Source organism: Epinephelus fuscoguttatus, linkage group LG8 (genome assembly GCF_011397635.1).
Source record: "Epinephelus fuscoguttatus linkage group LG8, E.fuscoguttatus.final_Chr_v1".
Lineage (NCBI taxonomy): Eukaryota > Metazoa > Chordata > Actinopteri > Perciformes > Serranidae > Epinephelus > Epinephelus fuscoguttatus.
This window is the reverse complement of record NC_064759.1, coordinates 452,501-473,292: the sequence shown is the minus strand read 5'-3', so window position 1 is coordinate 473,292 and position 20,792 is coordinate 452,501. Positions and strand designations below refer to the sequence as shown.

The 20,792-nt window shown below is 46.4% G+C and overlaps 1 protein-coding gene across 4 annotated transcripts in view; it reads left to right on the top strand.

Moving 5' to 3' along the window:
- sema6e (sema domain, transmembrane domain (TM), and cytoplasmic domain, (semaphorin) 6E) overlaps positions 1-15,424 on the top strand; it is a 182,305-nt gene extending 166,881 nt beyond the window's left edge. For 2 of the 4 annotated variants that reach the window (XM_049582615.1, XM_049582616.1), the window contains 2 exons: positions 74-229; positions 13,078-15,424. In XM_049582615.1, the coding sequence (XP_049438572.1) occupies positions 74-229; positions 13,078-14,423 (1,502 nt within the window). In that variant the 3' untranslated portion in view covers positions 14,424-15,424. The remainder of the gene's footprint in view (positions 1-73; positions 230-13,077) is intronic. The other 2 variants (XM_049582617.1, XM_049582618.1) reach the window with 2 other exon arrangements.
- Positions 15,425-20,792: the final 5,368 nt, after the last annotated feature.

Sequence of the window (20,792 nt, the reverse complement as noted above, 5' to 3'; positions counted from 1 at the left end):
GATTCACATTTCACTAATCACTCACTCTGTCGCCCCTCCCCCCTCCTCCTCCCCCCCTTCGTTACAACCACAGGGAAGACCACACCCACAAGCGCCAGCACAACCTATCATGGGGCGGCATTCCCAAAGGAGGCAGGTGACCCTGAAAGAGGTACAGGTCCTGATGGCCCTCCCCCCGTGGGGGAACAAGGGTCACCTGACTCGGAGCCAATCAGTGTGGAGATGGAGGGTAAGGGGGAGGGACGTCTGTCCTCAGTGAACCTGCAGGGGATTGTACTGCTGGGCCCCGAACGCCTCACCGTACACGTCTAACCGCACTGACCACTAACACCAACTAATGTTTCACTCTGGAAGAACAGCAGGCACGTCTGCGCCGCGTCACCTGACGTCTGCATGGCATCACCTGACGCAGACATGACAGTGGAGTCAACTCCATCAGTTAACGTCCTTTATCCAGGGCTCCACATCACAGTCTGTGACCCTGTTGAACAGTCCATGAGTCCTAAAGCAAGGAAACAACGAAGGAAAGGAGACGACGTCACATGATAGCTTTTGGATTTTGCTTTGAAGCCAGAGTTTGGTGTCGACCTCTTTCCTCTCCCGCACTGTCAGACAGAGCTGAGATCATTAACAGGGAAACAAAGGCCCACATGTGGATAAGAACCGTCAGTGTACGTATGATGTAATCGGGATCACTCATTGTTTGTAGGGAAACAATATTTTATTACACATTTAAATCAACAGTCACATCACTTTCACCTCGAGCTAAATTCCTGCTGATGTACAAATCTTAAAATATGTTTCTTCTTCGCCTGAGTTCAGTCCGTCCTCCATGGAGACATATTTTTTATAGTGGTCACTGAACTGTGACGTGCTGAATGTCTGAGCTGACGCTTGAACAGGACAGAGATTAACGGTAACGTTAGCGAGGGGCCTTCATGTGTTCATCGTCCCACAGATTGTGGTGTTTGCTCAGGCAGTTTGAGAAGTTTGTCGTGATGTTTTGCAGCAGACATTCGTCTGTAGTTTAGTTCTCAGTGGCATTATTCAGTCACTCAGTGTCATGACTGCTCTTAGGAAGCGCGAGTTTTTCTATGAGCATTTTAAACGTCACCATTTTAGTCGATCATGAACATTAAACTGTGGGAACTCAGAATCATGATTAATGTTGGATTCATTGTGCAGCCGTTCGTCAGTCGACATCACGTTTCGTGTGTTTTTAATCTGCTGGAAGGATTTTCAGTCAGCGGTGACACAAAAAGATACGATGGGTTACGGTGGGATTTGATTTCAACAGAACTGACACCAAACTCTGGCTCCAGTGTTAATCTCAAACTCCGTCACTGACATCATGACGTCATGACCTTTCCTTCTTCAATAGTTTTATAGTTGACCTGAAGCAGCTGAACACTCAGGAAGTTGTGGTTGAGCGTGTCCATGTTCTCCCAGGGTGAAATATAACCTCATTAGCTCACTAACTCTGAACTCACCAGTTAAACCAGTCTGTTCGTGCTGATTGATTTCTTTGATCCGAACTCTTGATGAGTGTGATGACATCACTTCTTGGTTCCACCATCGGCTCAGATAAAGAGTTGAACATCACATGATTTTAGAGGGCATGAAGCGTGTCAGAGGAGGAACTTGGGATGATCAGCCGGCTCTAATTAACTCCTCAGATCAAGTGAAGAACCTGAAACATCATTGACATCCCTCATCTTTTATTTAACTCGTCAGCACGAACAAATGTTCCCTCAATGTTTCCGACACACTGAAACATTCAGAGTACAGCAGGAAGCATCGACTGTCTGTCTCTGTGTGACATTTATAACGTCTGTTAAAGTCCTGACGGCAGCGTCTCACCCAGACTGTCTTTGATCCGTCTCCGTCCCCTCACGTCTCCGTCCATATTCTGAGATCAACGAGGGTTTGAACTAATCTTTATTTTAACAAAGTTTAAAAACAGTGAAGGGAATCTGTTCTCCTGAAACATTTACGGCTCAGCGCTTCATCAAAGTGCAAAATAGTTTTATTAAATGACTAATGACTAATAAATGGCTGCATGACAGGAAAACAAGAGCAATAACACACACTCACTCACACACACACACACACACACACACACACACACACACACAGTGAATCCTGTAAACAATGTTCAGCTCCCTCGTCACACCTGTAACCACTAAGTTCATTAATAAATATAAACATATGGATTTTATCTATCACAGCACACATCACGGGAAGTGTTGGTGTTAACAGCTGATCTCTCTTCACTCCTCATGTGTTCACACCAAGCACAAATAAAACAATGTGAAGACACAATTAGATGTGAATTTCCACAGGGCGGTACGATGGACGCAGCGTGAATGACGTGAAATATGCAACTTTAGCGGCGCAAATAAGGCGAGTAGCACAAGTCAGTATCATACGCTTTTTGCAAGAGTTGAAAAATCTGAACTTCAGCGACGGATTCATGCCGCCATAGCCAATCAGCATTGAGATCCTCTGACATATGACACCAAGGATGTACCAGCGGAAGTTCGTTCATCAGTTCAGCGATTTCACACACGTATGCTACGTGTCAACACAAAATATTCTAGTGTTCAACCTTGTACGTGTCACAGGATGCAACTTTGGAGGATGTGATTTAACCCGTCAAAAACAGACCTCGTGTGGACGGCCGCCGCAGGAGATGGTTGTTTGCATGATTCTGTTAAAATGAATCTAAAATAAGAAAATTTATTCTAGAACATCGCTGAATTGCTGAAACATGTTTTTTTAAGTTGACTGTAAAATAAATACAAAATACAACCATATAAATCAGTAAGCCCCTCCCCTCAGCCAAAATAACAAACCTCAGTCCGTCCTCAGTGCTTACAATGATTTGTCACCTCCACCCAGCTCCTCACTATTTAATCACATCTCTATCTTTACGCGCTCCAGCCTCATCAGCTCTTACATGGTTAATCTGACTGTTAGTTCATACTGATGAACACCAACAGCTTCCAGAAGGAGTTGATAAGGGTCAGAGAGCTCCATGACCACTGCAGGACATCTGCGTGACGTCTGCATGAGCCTCAGATCATCATGTAAAGAAACAAAGAGACAAAGTTATTATGTCCCCCTGAAGATGAGAACATGTTCCTGCAGGTTCAGGAAGAAAACAGGGTTCATTGTGCAACGATTCAGGGAGGACGAGGCGGCATGAGGCGGTTATTGTCCTCAGCTCAGCAGCACAGACTCCATGTCAGAAGTCCATAAATCCTCAGCAGTGAAAGAAGCTTCCTTCACACAGACACACAGATACAGACTGTCTCTGTGGCTGCAGCCTCAAATGAGAAAAGTCCATCAGAAATAAATAACCAGCAGGGGCCTGAGCCGGGGTGGGGGGGGGGGGGCAGGAAGTAATAGAAAGAGCAACGCAATCTATTTCAGCCACAGACTGTGACTCTGCTGCTTCAATCAGAGGAGCTCTGGATAAGGAAGGAGAGGAAGTCACAGTTCCTCCAGTCTCTCTCACTCACAGTGACTTCTGTCGTCAGATATCAACGAGAAAAGATGTCCTTTCACATCAGTATCATACACAACTGGTCGCCATTTTAGTTAAATAGCGCCCAGTGGCATCAGGGGAAACACAACAATGACATTTAAGGCGATGGAAGTCTGAGTAGGGCGGGCAGAAGGGGTGGTGGGTGGGACCAACAGCCACCGACTTTGACCAAGGAGGTCTGTGTTCACTTCCTGTAAGATTGTAAAGCCAAACCCTGTTCTTTATTCCTAAACCCAAACACGTGTGTGTGTCGGCTAAACGTAACCACGTGTGTGTGTCGGCTAAACGTAACCACGTGTGTGTGTTGGCTAAACGTAAACACGTGTGTGTGTCGGCTAAACGTAACCACGTGTGTGTGTCGGCTAAACGTAACCACGTGTGTGTGTTGGCTAAACGTAAACACGTGTGTGTGTCGGCTAAACGTAACCATGTGTGTGTGTTGGCTAAACGTAACCACGTGTCGGCTAAACGTAACCATGTGTGTGTGTTGGCTAAACGTAACCACGTATGTGTGTCAGCTAAACGTAACCACATGCGTGTGCGTTGGCTAAACGTAACCACGTATGTGTGTCAGCTAAACGTAACCACATGTGTGTGTTGGCTAAACGTAACCACGTATGTGTGTCAGCTAAACGTAACCACATGCGTGTGTGTTGGCTAAACGTAACCACATGTGTGTGTTGGCTAAACGTAACCACGTGTGTGTGTCAGCTAAACGTAACCATGTGTGTGTGTTGGCTAAACGTAACCACGTGTGTGTGTGTCGGCTAAACGTAACCACATGTGTGTGTCAGCTAAACGTAACCACGTGTGTGTGTTGGCTAAATGTAACCACGTATGTGTGTCAGCTAAACGTAACCACGTGTGTGTGTGTTGGCTAAACATAACCACGTGTGTGTCAGCTAAACGTAACCACATGTGTGTGTTGGCTAAACGTAACCACATGTGTGTGTGTTGGCTAAACATAACCACGCGTGTGTGTTGGCTAAACGTAACCATGTGTGTGTGTTGGCTAAACGTAACCACGTGTGTGTGTTGGTTAAACGTAACCACATGTGTGTGTCAGCTAAACATAACCACGTGTGTGTGTGTGTGTGTTGGCTAAACGTAACCACATGTGTGTGTGTTGGCTAAACGTAACCACGTGTGTGTGTTGGCTAACCGTAACCATGTGTGTGTCGGCTAGACGTAACCACTTGTCAGTGTCGGCTAAACGTAACCACGTATATGAGTTGGCTAAACGTAACCATGTGTGTGTATTGGCTAAACGTAACCACGTGTGTGTGTTGGCTAAACGTAACCACATATGTGTGTTGGCTAAACGTAACCACGTGTGTGTGTCGGCTAGACGTAACCACGTATATGTGTTGGCTAAATGTAACCACGTATATGAGTTGGCTAAACGTAACCACGTGTGTGTGTTGGCTAAATGTAACCACGTATATGAGTTGGCTAAACGTAACCACGTGTGTGTGTTGGCTAGACGTAACCACGTATATGTGTTGGCTAAATGTAACCACGTATATGAGTTGGCTAAACGTAACCACGTGTGTGTTGGCTAGACGTAACCACGTATATGTGTTGGCTAAATGTAACCACGTATATGAGTTGGCTAAACGTAACCACGTGTGTGTGTTGGCTAGACGTAACCACGTATATGTGTTGGCTAAATGTAACCACGTATATGAGTTGGCTAAACGTAACCACGTGTGTGTGTTGGCCAAACGTAATCACGTATATGAGTTGGCTAAACGTAACCACGTGTGTGTGTCGGCTAGACGTAACCACGTATATGTGTTGGCTAAACGTAAAACCACGTGTGTGTTGGCTAAATGTAACCACGTATATGTGTTGGCTAAACGTAAAACCACGTGTGTGTTGGCTAAACGTAACACATGGTTACGTTTAGGGTTTGGCTTTACAATCTTTCAGGAAGTGAACACTGGTCTCTAGCCCACCCGACCCACTTGGACTTCTGCCCCCTCAGGTTTTGTTGTTCTGCCGTTTTGATCCCTGACGCCGCCGAGCGCCAGCAGCTTGTCATTCCAACATTGAAGGACGGCTTTTTTTGTTGGTGTCTGACACCTGAAGTCACTGATGAAGCGCCAGTATTAGACGACTGCAGAGTGAGACCAGGTTGGCTCCTCGGGGACACTTCACTGAGTCTGATTCATATTTTAATGTGCTTTAAGTTTTCAAAATAAAACACAGAAAATGGAGCTCAGAATAAAACAGCATTCACCTCAGTCATTATCTCCGCAGAGAACCAGGAAAAGTCAGAAACATCTCGTCTGAGGGTTTGACAGAGTTCATAGTATTCACAGTTTGGTTCAGTGTGACTCGGAGGTGTCACAGTTCGTATGTTCTCACTACAGCACAAAGACAGAAATGAAATTAGCTGGGTATTTAAATATAAAAGCCATCTTCATAAATTCTGTTAATTGACTCTGAACAGTGATGGAGCCGTTTACCTCACCGACCCGTCTCTTCTTATGTAACCTAGGACTGTAGTTACAAACTGAGACAAACAAAATGAACGACTCTGCTTTTGAACTGAACGAAACATTTTCTTTATTTTTGATATTTTAAATGTAATAAAACACACAATTTGTGTTTTTGTGGTTCAGAGCAGGAGTCAGCTTAGTGAAGGAGGATTGTGACGAGGCTCAAATACATTTCATTTGATGTATTTTTTATTTGTTCCATTCATGTTAATGCACATCAAATAAATTCACGATCAAAACAACTCTGACACACGTCACATGACCCGAAGAGGAGGCGGCGGACAATGAAAAACGATCACTAGTTATTAATCAAACATCATTTTGCTATAAAACACACACACACACACACACACAGCGAGCACGTCACTGTCAGCAGTTTGAGCGTTCGGTGTCGGCACTCTGAGTCAGGACAGAGAGCGTCACCGCGACGATCCACGGGGCCCACAGCGACCATGTCCCCCCTCACAGTGACCCCTTACCCTTGAGTCTGTCTCACTGACCTCTGGGGAGGATTGCTCCCGTCTCACCTGCCTGTCTTCTTTGTTCTGTTGTGTCTTCAGTTGGACTAACCCTTTAGCTGTCCCTGCCTCCTCTGTTGAATCCTCTCACTGACCCTCCGTGACCTGACGGCCGACGGCTGAAACTGTGACCTGTGAGCAGTTTCTCCGTCTCTTAAAGCAGCAGTTCACTCCAAAGACGGTCTCACGTCCTGACGTGGACGTCAGCAGATAGACAAGAGCTGTCAGACAGAGACAGTGTGGACAGTAAAAGTGTCCTCTGAGCTGTGAGCAGGACTTTGGTGTGGACTGTCTCTTTAAGTTTGTTGGTAAAGTAAAGATTCTTCCAGTGCGTCCTTCATGTCTCTGACACGTCCCCCATGTCTCTGACACGCCCGTCCTCTCAGCAGCAGCTGATGGAAGTTTGCATTGGAACCATTTTACTTTACTGATGACTGAATGTTAAATAACCTGCATGTGCTCTGCCTGAGGTCATGACATGTTCATCAGAGGACACTTTGAAGGGACGCTTCACCACAATTGCATTTTATATTTCTATCTAAATGAGTCTCTGCCTCCTCCCTGATGATCCTGTGAAGGTGACCTGGACTTTATTTATTTCACCTCTTTCATTCATATAATTCACTGGGACCATTTCTGCAGCAGGAAGTAGAGCTGAGCTAAAAATGTTCTCACAGTAAAAACATTTCATTTCAGACGATAATTATATATATAAAAAAAAAAAAAGTCACAATCTTTAGTCTTTAAATTTAAAGTCTGATTTTTGCTCCGATGGTTAATTGTGGATTGAAATTGTGTTGTTTTTTGACAGAACATGAGAAACATTATAAATACATATGAAACTGTTGTCCTCAAACAGCCGAAAGAAGTGAGCAGGTCAGCAGCCGGTCAGACTCTGTACAGACAGTTTAATACATCCTGTAAGTGTTCTGGTCGACGGTGGAAACACAATGAAAAACAAAACTCTGAACTGTGGTCAGTCCTTTAAGTTTTAATTTCTGCTGCTTCTCATTTAAATCAATAACAGCTGGACTGTGATGACGTCGTGAGGTGATGAGGGGTCGTTCACTCAGACATGCTGTTTACATGACTGACAGTTTGATTCTTTAGTCTTGTTGTGTTCTGGTGAAACAGTCGCTCAGTCAGTCACGTTAACTCACGTAACGTTAACCAGCTAACTAACCGTTAGCATTAGCTGAGCTGACCTTGCAGCTGCTGTAGCTGATGATGTGTTGTGAGGTCAATCGTTGGGCAGCTCTGCGCTCTTATCTTAGCGATGAGATAAGAGCGTTAATGGCAGCTGGACAGAAACTTTGACCTGATGTTAAAGTCCAGTTCAGACCAAAGATTCTCGACCAGATGAGTTGAGTTGCTGATTGGCTGTTGAAACAGGTGACGTACTTTAAAACCAGCCGCCAGCCATTTGACCAGCTGAGTGTCAGGTGACATCATCAGCCGGCTTGAGTCGAGCTCAGACCGGCCAGTTCACACGGCTGACACTTTTCTCTGTAACGCTGTGAAACAGTTTCGTTTCGTCATGAATCTTTGGTCTGAACTGGACTTTAATGAACGTTAGCGCCCCCTGTGTTGGAGTTTGGGTGTTGGAGGAGCAGAGATGTGAGAAAATGTTTATTTGTAATTTATGTGAACCGTCCCTTTAAATAACCAACACTGTGTGCTGTTTGAGTGTCTGAGACCAAACGTCTCTGCGACAGGAAGCTGTGACTCTGGTGTAGACGCAGGCGATCCACACGGTATCACTGTGTCCTGTGAGCTCGCTTCGTTTAGCTGGATCCAATCAGACTCATGAGATGCAGAGCTCGTTAGCTTGACTCTGAACTGGACTGGATCTGTTACAGCAACTCACCTGAGCTCCTGCACTCAGATTAAACCGAGCACGCTCAGATTAAACCGGGCACGCTCAGATTAAACTGAGCACACACAGTGACACACAGCATCATGTTCTGTTTGCTAAGCATGTCTGTCAGCACACACACACACACACACACACACACTGAAACACACACACGTGGGGTATTAAAGCTGTCAGATGACTAGCTGCGAGCGGGGCGGAGCTTCTCAAAGAGCAAAATAATTCATTTGTTCCAATCTGGTCCTCAGGGGGTTGGGGGGGGCTTTCAGGAGTTAAATTGTTATTTTTAGTGTGGAAGAAATAAATCTGCAGCATTAGAGGAGGAGGAGGAGGAGGAGGAGGAAGAGGAGGAGGGCGCTCGCCTGTGAAGCCCGGGGCCATTTTGTGTGGTTGGCTTCTCGTTGGGATGGAGTGGCCATTAAGGGAACAATTACATGCACTTGTAAGCTGCAGAAGCAGAAACTAATTAGGGATATTTTGGAACGTCTTCACTTAATGCACCAAAATAGAAAAAAAGTTGTTCTGCAGGTTACAAAGTGTTTAATCGCACCCTTGAGAAAATCCTGATACAAAAGAAAAGTTGGCTGCAAAAGGAAAAGTTGTTTCAATTATTTCCGATCTGACCTTGAAAGTGTCGCTGTCGATTCTTCCCGGCAACATTTGGATTCCAGTTTAGTTGTGACGCTTTAATGTTTGTGCAGCAGAAGCAACAGACTCAGTCACAACTGCAGAGTCACAGATGAGTGTAATTGGTGTCATGGAGAAGCTTGTGTGTCGTTAATGGCGTTAAGATGTGTGTAAAACGAAGACGCCGTTTCTCACATGCTGAAGACGACTTGTCACTTTGTTCTAATTTCTTCATCACCTGCAGGAGAAAAAACTCTTCACTTTATTTCCCTTGTGGAAAAAACATTGCCAATTAGTACAAGCTGCCGCCGCCTGTTTACATAACCCCCCGCCACGGCTATTTTTAACAATATGGATGTAACCACAGAGCACGTCTCCTCCTACGGCGCTGAGGAGGAGACGCCACGGTTCTTCCTCCAACCACATCACAGCTGCTGCAGAGCACCAGGCTTCAAACCCAGCTGAGTGACAGTCTGTCACTCACCCCGACATGTCTGTCTGTCTCACCTCCCTCCTCCTCCTCCTCCTCACACATACATTGACTCCATCTCTGTCTTCACTTCCTGTCCTCTCTCCTGCTCCCTCGTCTCTTTGAGTCCGCTCACATTCACTCATCTCTTCATGCCAGTTTGTCACCAAGGTTGAGTTTCATCCCTTCATCTTCATCTTCCTCCTCTTCTTCCTCTCCTGACTGTCACCGTCCTCTCTCCTTGGCTCATGCAGCCCATCTGTCTTTTACCTTTTGGCAGACGCGGTGTCTCTATATTAAGCTCTGAGCTGAGACCATGTTGAGTTGACACAGAAATAAAATGTGACGATCAGTGTAAACATGAAGGGAAGTCGTTAAACGGGCGCAAAGCGACGTTAATTATCGCCTCGACTCGAGGTGACGACTTCCTCCCATAAACACACTGATTTAAAATAAAAAATACATTTAAATCTCAGAGGCTGGTGGAGCCGTGCACAGGAAGCCAGGTGGGTGTGTACAATTGGCCGGCGCCTCCTGTGCCCAGCTCGCTGCTGCCAGGCTGTCGCTGTGATTCACAGGGTTTTAATTTCACTGTGACCGGTGGCACCATATGTCCCACGTACCCAGTGATTGAGTCATCGGCCGGCTCATGAAACATGTTGTGACAGGACACTGAGACGCTCTGCGTTTGTTTACCTCAGCTGTGCGTCTCACCCCCCGTCACAGCACTTGACTCAGAGCATCAACCAGGAGGAAGTGCTCACCAGGCTGCAGGGAGGAGGGGTCAGAGTCCAGAGGGAGTGATGACTCACGGAGCAGCGTGGGAGGGGGGCGGGGCGCCAAGCACAGAGCGCAGTTAGAAAGGCCCCGACACACCAAACAGAGAACCAGCAGCAACCAGAGCGACTGCTGCGTCACGTCTACACACCTCACAGCAGAGTCCTGCATCCATACCTGTAATGTTCAGAACCAGAACTGACCGGTTACCCGTCATATGTCTGACCTCATGGTCAATGTGACCACGGAGTCAAAGGGTTACACTTGTGTCACTGACTTTCAAAATAAAAGGAACTGTCAAAATAATACACTTATACCACACATCTTTTTACTTTGAACCTGTCGGGTATCAGACCCGGCGCAGGACAAAGACTACAGCCAGGAAGAGCGTCTTGATGCTAGTTAGCCAGTTAGCACATGAACAACACAATCAGAGCATATTTACCGTGCGCCAGTGAACAATAACACAAACCATCAAGAAACGTTTCTGCTGAAGAGAAAAATAATCTGACCTTATGGAACAAGTTGGTTTGGTCTCACTCCCTCTGGACTTTAGCGCCTCCTTTACTCACTGACACTCCTCTGAGCTAAACTTCCTGTTAGAGTGATGTCATTCACCGTCGAGCTCTGATGTCGATTCAACATGTTGAATCAGCACAAAAAAAGCTGCAGGTGCAGAACTCACTGCTGACACTAGGACGACAGATACTCACAGACGACAGCCGGCCGTCAGCTCGGCGTGTCGGGACGTTGAGAGGTTCAGGCAGAGACACAAACTTTAACCCGATACGAGCTGATTGGCGTCCGGTGTAATGAGAGCAGTAAAAAACGGTGGCAGATGAAAAGAAGAGGTATTAGCAGGCTCACTGCGGCATCACGTCTGATTGCCTCTCCCACTGGGATTGCAATTATGATTTATGAGTTTTTAATGTGGTCATGAGTCGAAGCAATCAGAGGAATAAATGGCTGAAAATGGAGTATTTTTAATTGGAAGCTTTATTTCCAGAAAGATTACAGAGTGTGTCTGTCTGTGGAGAAAATGGAGGCAGAGCTGCTCTCTGTAATGAATGCACTGAAACATAATGAGCCTTCACACCTGCTCACCGGCCACCTCCAACTTTCACACCGACTCCACCACTCCGATAATAAACTCTTCAGATCGTCAACACATCACAACACGTCTGACACATCAGTACCACACATGAAGCTCGTTTAGCGTCCTGTCAAATGAGGACTCGTCACACCATCAGGTGCTCTGCACATGTACGCAGGGTGTTTCTAAGATTGAAGGACATTTGGGGCTGAGTTCAGACCTCTGTCAGAGATCCATTAGATCCTTCCCTGGTACTCTTTTTTTGACAGACAAGCTCTATGCTGATGGTTTGTTTTGGACTCGACACCTTCAGCCGATCTAAACGGCCGTACGGCACCTGGCCACCTGCCTCCTTGAAAGGCTTTACAGCAGACCACATCTGTTCACGGATAGAGGGATGAGGGAAGGAAAGACTCCCCAAAAAGAACCTTTAACATTGATAAAATGTCTGAAAAATCTTGTTGGTGTGTGAATACCTGAAGTTGTACGACACAACATCAGCAGCTCGTCAGGTTAGATTCTGTACGATGGGATGAAAGCAGCTTAATCTTTATGAAAGTAAAAATCCCAGTGTGAATCACTTTATTTTCACAGTGAATCAGAAAATGGTTGGGGGCCACATGCCTCCCTATCGGGGCCCAGATTTGGCCCTCAGGCCGTATGTTGAGTATCACTGCTCCACAGAACCAGAGTCCACGTCTGAACTCAGTCAAACATCTGTCTGGGTCACTGAAACTAATTACTGCACTGATCCACCAATTACCATCCTCATCCTCCTCATCCTCATCATCCTCATCCTCCTCATCCTCATCATCCTCATCCTGAACATCTCATCAGGCCTGATTTAGATGCATCGCTCCTCAGTGGAGCTTTTATTAGCTGCAGTTTGGGACACCTGCATGTTGTCCCTCCGCTCAGCCTCCTCCTCCTCCTCCTCCTCCTCCTCTTCTTCAACATACTCCTCACTTTCACACAGACTGTCATTAAGGGCGGAGAGGAGCCCGTGACACCACAGATGGCGGCAGCCTCTTGTAAATGAGCTCTGATTAGGAGAGGTGGCAGCTTTCGCTCCTCTTCTCGTCGTCGCCTTTCACGCCATTAAACAAACACAGTGCTGAGGTCACATCCACACAAGGACGTTTCCACGGTAGATTTACCTCGGCAGTGTTTTTGGTGCACAGACTGCGCCCTCGGCTTCATTCTGAAAAGAATCTGACAACCTCATTTGAGTGTGTGTTGGCGAGGGCGCCACACGCGGTGAGCAGTTGGAGCGAGCTGTTATTTTTGGCTGGTTGGTCGTAGCAGGTGCTCTCGGCCTGATCCTGAGTGTGTGTGAAAATGACATCAGGTTCCTGCTGCTGTGCTCACATCAATATTTAAAGCTGTAACTCATTTCAGAGCTGATTTGTGTGTGCGCGGGGAGCTGGAGGCCGACGTCAGTCTGAGGGGAGGGAACAGGGCGCATTGAGAAAGGCCATATTGATCGTCTAACGGTAGACGCAGACGAAGCCAAGCGCTCAGTTCAGACACGTCTCATGCTGCGTCCTCATAGTAAACACAACCTGTGTGTCCCAGCTGCTGCCTGACCTACATTAGCTCCTGAAAATCTGTGTGTGTGTCAGAAAAGCTCACGTCTTCTTCTTCTTCTCTGTCTTCCTGTTTTCAGGTGTGAGGCGTCCGCCCGACCTGGACAAGACCAACCACAGCGTCCACTACACCCTCCTCATCGCCTGTGTTCTGGTGGCCTTTGTCCTCGGAGCCTTCCTCTCCGGCTTCCTGGTCTCCTGCTACTGTAATCACGTGGGCCACAAGACCAAGAAACTGGCGAAGGATCCCGAGGCGCCAATCCCGCATGCGCTGTCGCTCCGCAGCCTTGCCAAACTCAACGGGCTACTGGACAGTCAGAGTAAGGATGACAAGCTGGAGGTGTCCTCCCCAAAGATCTACAACTCCTTCTTCGCCAACAGCAAGGAGCACCACCCGCCACGCAGAAACGGACATCACGCAATGACCATGGGAGACCTGGTCCACCCCCACCATCACCACCACCTCCACCACTCCTCCGAGCTGTCTGGTCTTCCTACGCCCGACTCCACCCCCGAACTGCCCATCAAGAGCATGAAGGCCTTCAAGAACCAGTGGGAGAAGAACCAGAACTGCAACAACGCCAAGGAACCAAAGTCCCACAACGGTGGCTCCAGGCCAAGCTCCGCCCTCCTGCACCAGCAGGTCTTCCCCTACACCCACGGCCTGTCGAACGGGCAGCCGCTGGTCGGAGGTCACCTCCATCCAGAGGAACGCAAAATCCACAATGTCGAGCGCGTGCTGTCTCAGCAGCCATATGCCGGGTACTCCCAGAAGGTGATGGAGGTGACATCACTGGATGAGCTCCTGAAGCACATCCACGAGGCCAGCGGTGCCAAGAACTCCCAGTTAATGAGCCCGTCCAGTCTGATGGCCTGTGGCGGTGGAGGTCAGCTGGCGTTCGCCAACCGCATCCAGCCTCAGATACCTGAGACAGAGTCCGCCCCCTACTACAGCTCGTCCACTCTACCTCGAGACAGCCTCACCCGACGCATGGATGTCCCTCCGGACATTCCCCCGCACCACCAGTCCACCCTGGAGAGGAGACACTCCTCCCAGAGGCACTCGCTGATCGCCGCAGCCGCCAAGATGCCCAATGGAGGCGGAGTAGGAGGAGGGGGAGGAGGAGGAGGAGGAGGAATGATACCTCGCCAGCACAGCTTCAGCCAACGAAACGGTGTGCCTCACCAGCCGCCGCCCCTCCTGGCACGGATGAACTCGACGGGCAGCGCCTGCGAGGTTCACTACCCGCTCATCCCCAACGGGTACCTGACCCGCCAGCACAGCTACAATGGAGAGCAGCCGGATGTCCAACACAGGGGCGCCATCGTCCGCCGGGCCTCCTCTCTCAAACCCGACGTCCCTCCCAAACCCCTGTTCATACCCGCCACGTCCCCCGTCAGCCAGCAGGGAAAGTTCAACTACTGAGGAGGTCCACACCTGGACTGCAGAGGGACCGTCCCTCAGTGCGTCCTCTCACAGGAACTTCCCTCTGAGGAAAGGCTTCGAGGTCTCAGACCTTCAACTGTGGACGAAAGCCTCAACCAAACTTGTTTGTCCCTCCTCTTTTTGTCCGACGGATATCTTTGTACCATATTGGTATTGCTCAGCTACTTGCTTATAATAGAACCGCTGACTCAGGTGACGTGACGCCACCACTTCCTGTTTAGGCTGCCGATGTCCTCAGTGTGGATTTATAACGTTGGAAGAACTTTAACATCAGTCATCTCCGAGACTTAAAGCTCCTGCGATGCTTAGATTCATGCTTTGCTTCAAACCTTTTCTGATGTAGTGTTGGTAACCAGTCCCCGCCCCCTCGCCCCCATGCCCCGCCCCCGCCCTCGAATGTGTTTATATTATGCATGTGTGTGTATATATATGTGTGTTTATATCCACACCGTATATGTATACATATACATATGCAGTATATGTAACCTGTGGTGAACAGATTCCCCAGAGAGTAGTTCTGTCTTTGCCTTACTATACTCTGTCATCTCTGGGCGTATCAAATAGGCCCCACCCCCCGAGAGAGACATCCCATCATGCACTTCATCCACACACCGTCAGCTGGCTCCAACACTGAACCAAATGTGTCGGTGTTGATGAGAGAAAGGAAGTCCTTCAACGAAGCAGCTATTCTCGTCTTTTCTCGCTTTTCTTTTCCCGTCGCAGCAGACGGCATGTCAGAACAGACGCCATCGGGTCCATTCAGCATCCTCCAGAATGTTTCCATGAGATCGGTGCTCCACACGCCCGCCGGCTCCTCCCACATGGTAATAAGAGAATGTTTGGACCCAAAGAGGACGAGTCAAAGAGCCGTCTGGTGTCTGAGGACGAAGACAGAACGTAGAACGGACTGCACTTACTCTGATTATTAACTCTGTGGCTCCTGGTTGTAAATAAAGGAATAATTACTAGCCAAATTTTAACTGTATGTGTAAATGTGTGCCTTATTTAATGATAGTGTGTGACGGTGACGGGGGGGCGGGGTCAGGTGTGTTGTAGGTGTCAGTGTGTGTCAGACTGTATCTAATGTTTATCTGAAGAGTTTCATTCCAGAACTGATGTTTGACTGAAACGCTGATCAAACATGTTCAGACATTTTTATTTTTATGAAGTATTTTACTCATCTGTTATTCAGAGAAATATTAAACACCATATATACACATATATATATATATATATATATATATATATATGTATATATTTTTTTTTTTTATTTTTTTTTTTTATTTACTTGTTATGGGTGTAACAACAGTTCAGTTCCACATGACACAGTGGAGTCCACGTTCGGTACATGTTTGGAAAAGTGGAAGAGTAGAAATACCAGAGAAAAACTGTTTTTAAATTTATTAAATGTATGAAAACAAACATAATTTAACTAATGAAAAGTTTTTCCCTGCAACACCTTGAAGTAAATCCCTTAGCTAAGGGGAAATTAAGCCTTGAGGTGTTTTGTGCAGCCAGCAGTCAGACCTGTGGTTTATCAGACAATCTTCTGCTTCTGGTGTTACTAACCCACCCTGTAAAGAGCTAGCCTAGCTTAGTTTAGCTTAGCCTAGCCTAGCTTAGCTTAGCTTAGCTTAGCCTAGTGTCCTCAGTGTGTCAGCAGGATGTAGTGGTTTGGGGGAGGGGCCAACGGCATGTTTCCTGTCCCGTCCTGTGGGACGCCTCGTTATGAACATTAAATTAAACACAGGTTAAGATGTAGGTTTGATTTTTTAATGTAACAGGACCCTTCAACATATTTGTCATGTGCACTGAACGGTTCAATATGAATATGTGTTTGTTACACTCCTAATGAATGTATGTACGTTTATATATGAGGTGGATCCAGAGTTTTGAAATGAAACCCTTCACTTTTCTTTGTCTGCTTCTGATCCCAGAGGTGTGATCAGTTTGACTCTGCAGCAGTTGTTCAGCCTGCAGACATTCAGGTCTGACTGCCTCTGTATTCTGTCTCTTTCCTTCAGGTGCCATGTTCTTTTTTTGCAGCATGTCTTTGGGTTTGTGTCGCAGCAGCTCACAGTTCCTCCTCAGACCTGTGGCCATTGTAGAAGTCTGCTGTAGAAGATTGATCGATGAAATCTGTTTGCTGGTCCAACCAGTTCTCAAAATGTTTATTAATATCATGATGTTAATGAAACTAAAGAGGCTGAACTCAACCGCGAGGTGAGAGCAGCACTCGTACAGTCTGCAGCTCAGGGTTAACTTGTAATTCATCTTCACAGAAGTCAGCAGGTACAAGTGTTTTAATCTAATGTCGAACTAACTGCAAATGCTTCTGTCGTCACCCAGAGAGGAACGTTAAGAGAGCGGAGCAGCGATCAGCAGTAACGTTAACAAGTGAAACCGACTGACCGACACACTCTGCAGCATTAAACAACTGAAAGCAGAATAACTCTGCTCAGACTGTTTCACCTCAGAAACCCTGTGACAGCTCCGCTCAGCGTCTTTACTCAGAGCTAACGAGGCTGCGCTCCACTGATGGAGACGTTAATGACAACACAGTTATGAACTCTGCCTCCCCCTCATTTTGTTACTCTCATACAGGCAGGAGACTGTGAGACACTTTCAGATGAATGAATTAATGCAGTCAGTGTTTAGAATGAAAAGGTTGTGGATCATTGATCCAACAGAACGTAGTCACTTCATATTATTTCAGGTGAAATAATCAGTGGACATTGTGCTGACATAAAGACCCCACAGTGGGTCAGTGTGAGCAGCTGCAGATGGAAACAATCTGACTGGTTTAAATCTACAGTGTGGAGACAGTTTGGCTGTGAGGCTGAAGGAAAAGGGACCTGAACAAGAGACACACTGTCTGCAGGTAAACTCATCTGTTAATAATGGATCACTGCAGATACTGTATGATTTGTTCTCAAAGAAGCAAGTAGTAACACTGAGAATCAAACCAAATGATGAGCAGTCTGCAGATTCCCACTCCTTGTTTTACTACACTGATACAAACACCAGAGTAGATTCAGGGTGAAGGTGATTAAAGCGACATCTACGATGGTTCCAGCTGTAGGTTCTGACTCACCAGGTGTCATCTTCATCGATGTAGGAAGCAGATGAACAGCAGAGGAGATTTAAGAGATGTGGAAACACAGAACACAGAGAAGTACACTGACCTCTGACCCGACGAGCTGAGGTCATCTCTCGGATGATTCGATGTGGAACCGGTTCTCAGGTGGCCAAACACCTGCTGAGGGTTCCCCTGGCGCCGGTCGGCTCTGCCTCAGAAATATATGGTGAAAAAGACTCTCCGCACTTTTGAGCTGAGTCACTTTGACCACGCTCGACTGGACCCGCGATCAATCCAGTGAAAACAGCCCAAGCTGTTTACTGTATGTGAGAGCGCTGTGTATTGATTGAAATTTCCCAGAGCTCATTTGAGCCAATCTAAAGTTTACGACTCGTTCTGCGACCACAGTAAATGAAGGAAAACGGGGCCAAACTCAAGGTTTGTTTAGAGGAAGGAAAGTTGATTTGGATATTAACAAGCAGCGGAGCAGGAAATGGCTTTCAAACAACAAAGAGAAAAAACATCCAGTTTGATTTCATGTCCTGAGTTTTGATGTTTGATTGGAGGAGATTTCAGGAGGAGGTGTCTGTGATGTCTGACGGGAGGAAACGTGGCAGCTACAGTCTGGTGTGTTTCAGGAGCTCTTTCACTCTTTGATTTGGTGTAAATACATGGGATGTGGGCCGCCTCGCATTCACTCACTGTTCTGTTTCTTCTGTCTGATTTTAGGCCACGCCCCTCAGAATATCACTGTATGTCTCTTATACCGGGAATAAAATGAAAAGATGATGCAAGAGTCTCACTGGTGAATGTGTTCATGCTCCACGTCACGTCACTGCAACACTTCCTGACTCTGCACAGCTGCTGATTCACCTGAGGGTTAATGACACGTGTGTGTGTGTGTGTGTGTATGTGTATGTGTGTGTGCGCGCATGTGCGTGTTTTGAGTTCAGACAGGTTCATGTTTAGTCTGTGCTGCACTCCTCAGCCATGAGCCCATCACAGGTCAACACAGCGGCGTGAGGAGACTCCACGCTGCAAACAAACCACACAACAAGGTGAGTTCATGATTTATCAGAGAGGGCGAGGAATCAGCAGAGGATCCACCGTACCATATTCTCACCATACTGAGGTCAGGGTACGATATTATCACGACACTGAACTCTAGGATATGTGTGGAAAACATTCATTTAGTTTTGGGTTCATTTAAAATCAGTCTGAGGTTTTTTAGGATTTCTGGATGCAGTCAGACGCACACTGAAGATTTGATAGAGCTTCCTCTGTAGAAGGTGCACAAGGATAAAGAATCAAATCATCTGTATAAAATATGTGGTGCAGTTTCTATTGAGGCTCAGATGTCATTTATATACCAAGGGAACAACAGTGGGCCTAAAACTGAACCATGTGGCACACCATCGGTTAATCTGTATGTCACTGATTCACAATAAATTTTAAATTATTTCAGAACTGAGAATTTGTTTCTACATTAAATGTAAACAAGGTGTCAGAGTGCATAAACAGGATTAAAGTAGATAACCAAAAAAGGTCCTAAATGTTGTACAATAATTGTTAATGTTTGTTAATGAACAGGCCCTCTAGTGTTCTGAAGACACCCCCAGTGCACAAAGTAAGTAAAATATCCCTGCTATAAAAACTGAAATGTCTCTGTTATTGAAATATTTGGGAACGTTTCAAACAGTTTCCTGTTGATTTCTGAAGCAAAATATGATTTGGTCTCTTCAGACAGAGAATGTTTTTGAACGTCACGTGTTGTGGGACGGAGCCGTCATCACATCCTCTGTTATCTGTCTCACCAAAGTGTTACACTCAGTCTGAAGAGCAGACAGTTCACAGCAGGGTATCAAACATACGGCCCGGGGACCAGAGAGGGTCCAGTCCTGCTCACTGGATGACGATTGGCTGAGAGGTGTGATGTTTCAGAGCCATTTCAACAGTGAGCAGCCGCTTCATGTAAAATGCTGTTTCAGAGGCTTCGTACCGCGACCAGAGTTCAGCTCTCTGAAAAATCACCAACAGAAAAATATCATCACCCAGCACCTTCACTGCAAAATAAAACATCATGTACAGATAAATGCAGACGTGGTCACAGAGAGGCAGACGGACTGAGTGCGGGAAAACTGAGACTTATTATTGAAACTGCACTTATTTGTTTAACAGGTCGTTCATGTGTTTTATGAAAGGATGAATGTTTACAGGACAAGAAGGAAAAACTGGAGCTGTTGTTATTTTGTGATGCTTTTAGCACGTCGGGATAGGAAGTGTTTCAGGTCTGTCATCCACTCACATGGATCCATGATGTTTATCAGGATTAGTTTGTCTGCAGTGAGATCACCAGAGCTGCACAGCACCTTCCTCACAAGATCTAACACAGCTTGACGTGAACTTAAATGACCTCCACGTAGTGTTTTCAGTCAGTGTGTCTGCAGCAGGTAACTCAACATCTGAAAATTGTTCATCTGGTGACTGAAACTAGAAGAGGAACATCTTTAATCATGAGTTCATGCTCAGTACGTTAATGTGTTCAAATGGAGCAGCTCCTTGTTTTTCAGCTCACCAATAGAAAATTACATCTTTTTCTCCTCATGAAACTAAAGAGAAAATAATAATGAGGAAGTTGTTAATAAGAAATAAACCTGTGTGATGGATCATTAGCGGTGGTGGTGAGCACTCTCTGAGAGCTTCCCACTGTTTAACAGGTGTTTCTATTATTTTGTCCACCCTGTGCAGAGCGTGCAGAGAGCTGTCACAGATCCACACGTTATACACTAATTAGCTGCACACCATGTTCCTGCACACAGTTTCTATTAGCAGCATGTGAACATGATGTCAGCCATGTTCTCTCTGTGTCTGAACACCTCGCTGCATTAATGCGTCATACCTCATCTTTATTGATTACAGATACATGTAATGAGACACTCTGTAAATGTGTGTGTACAGAGCGAGCTGCAGTGTGAACACACAGAGAAAGGAAACGGTGATGACAGCAGCCCACAGTGAGCAAACAGTCAGGCTCTCTGAGGGAAAGAGTCATGTTCAGAATTTAAAGGCTCAGTTCACACAAATAACAAACATTTTGTCAGCTAACATGACAGACTTGTAGTTTCTGATTAATCTTGGATTATTACTTTATTATAATGTCTGGTCTCAGTTTCAGTGCTGTGAGCATCACTAACCTCTCCCTGTGTGTGACAGCGGCGCAGAGGTCTCACATGTTTTAAAGGAAAAGGTTGAAAAAAGTCTCCGTTTTT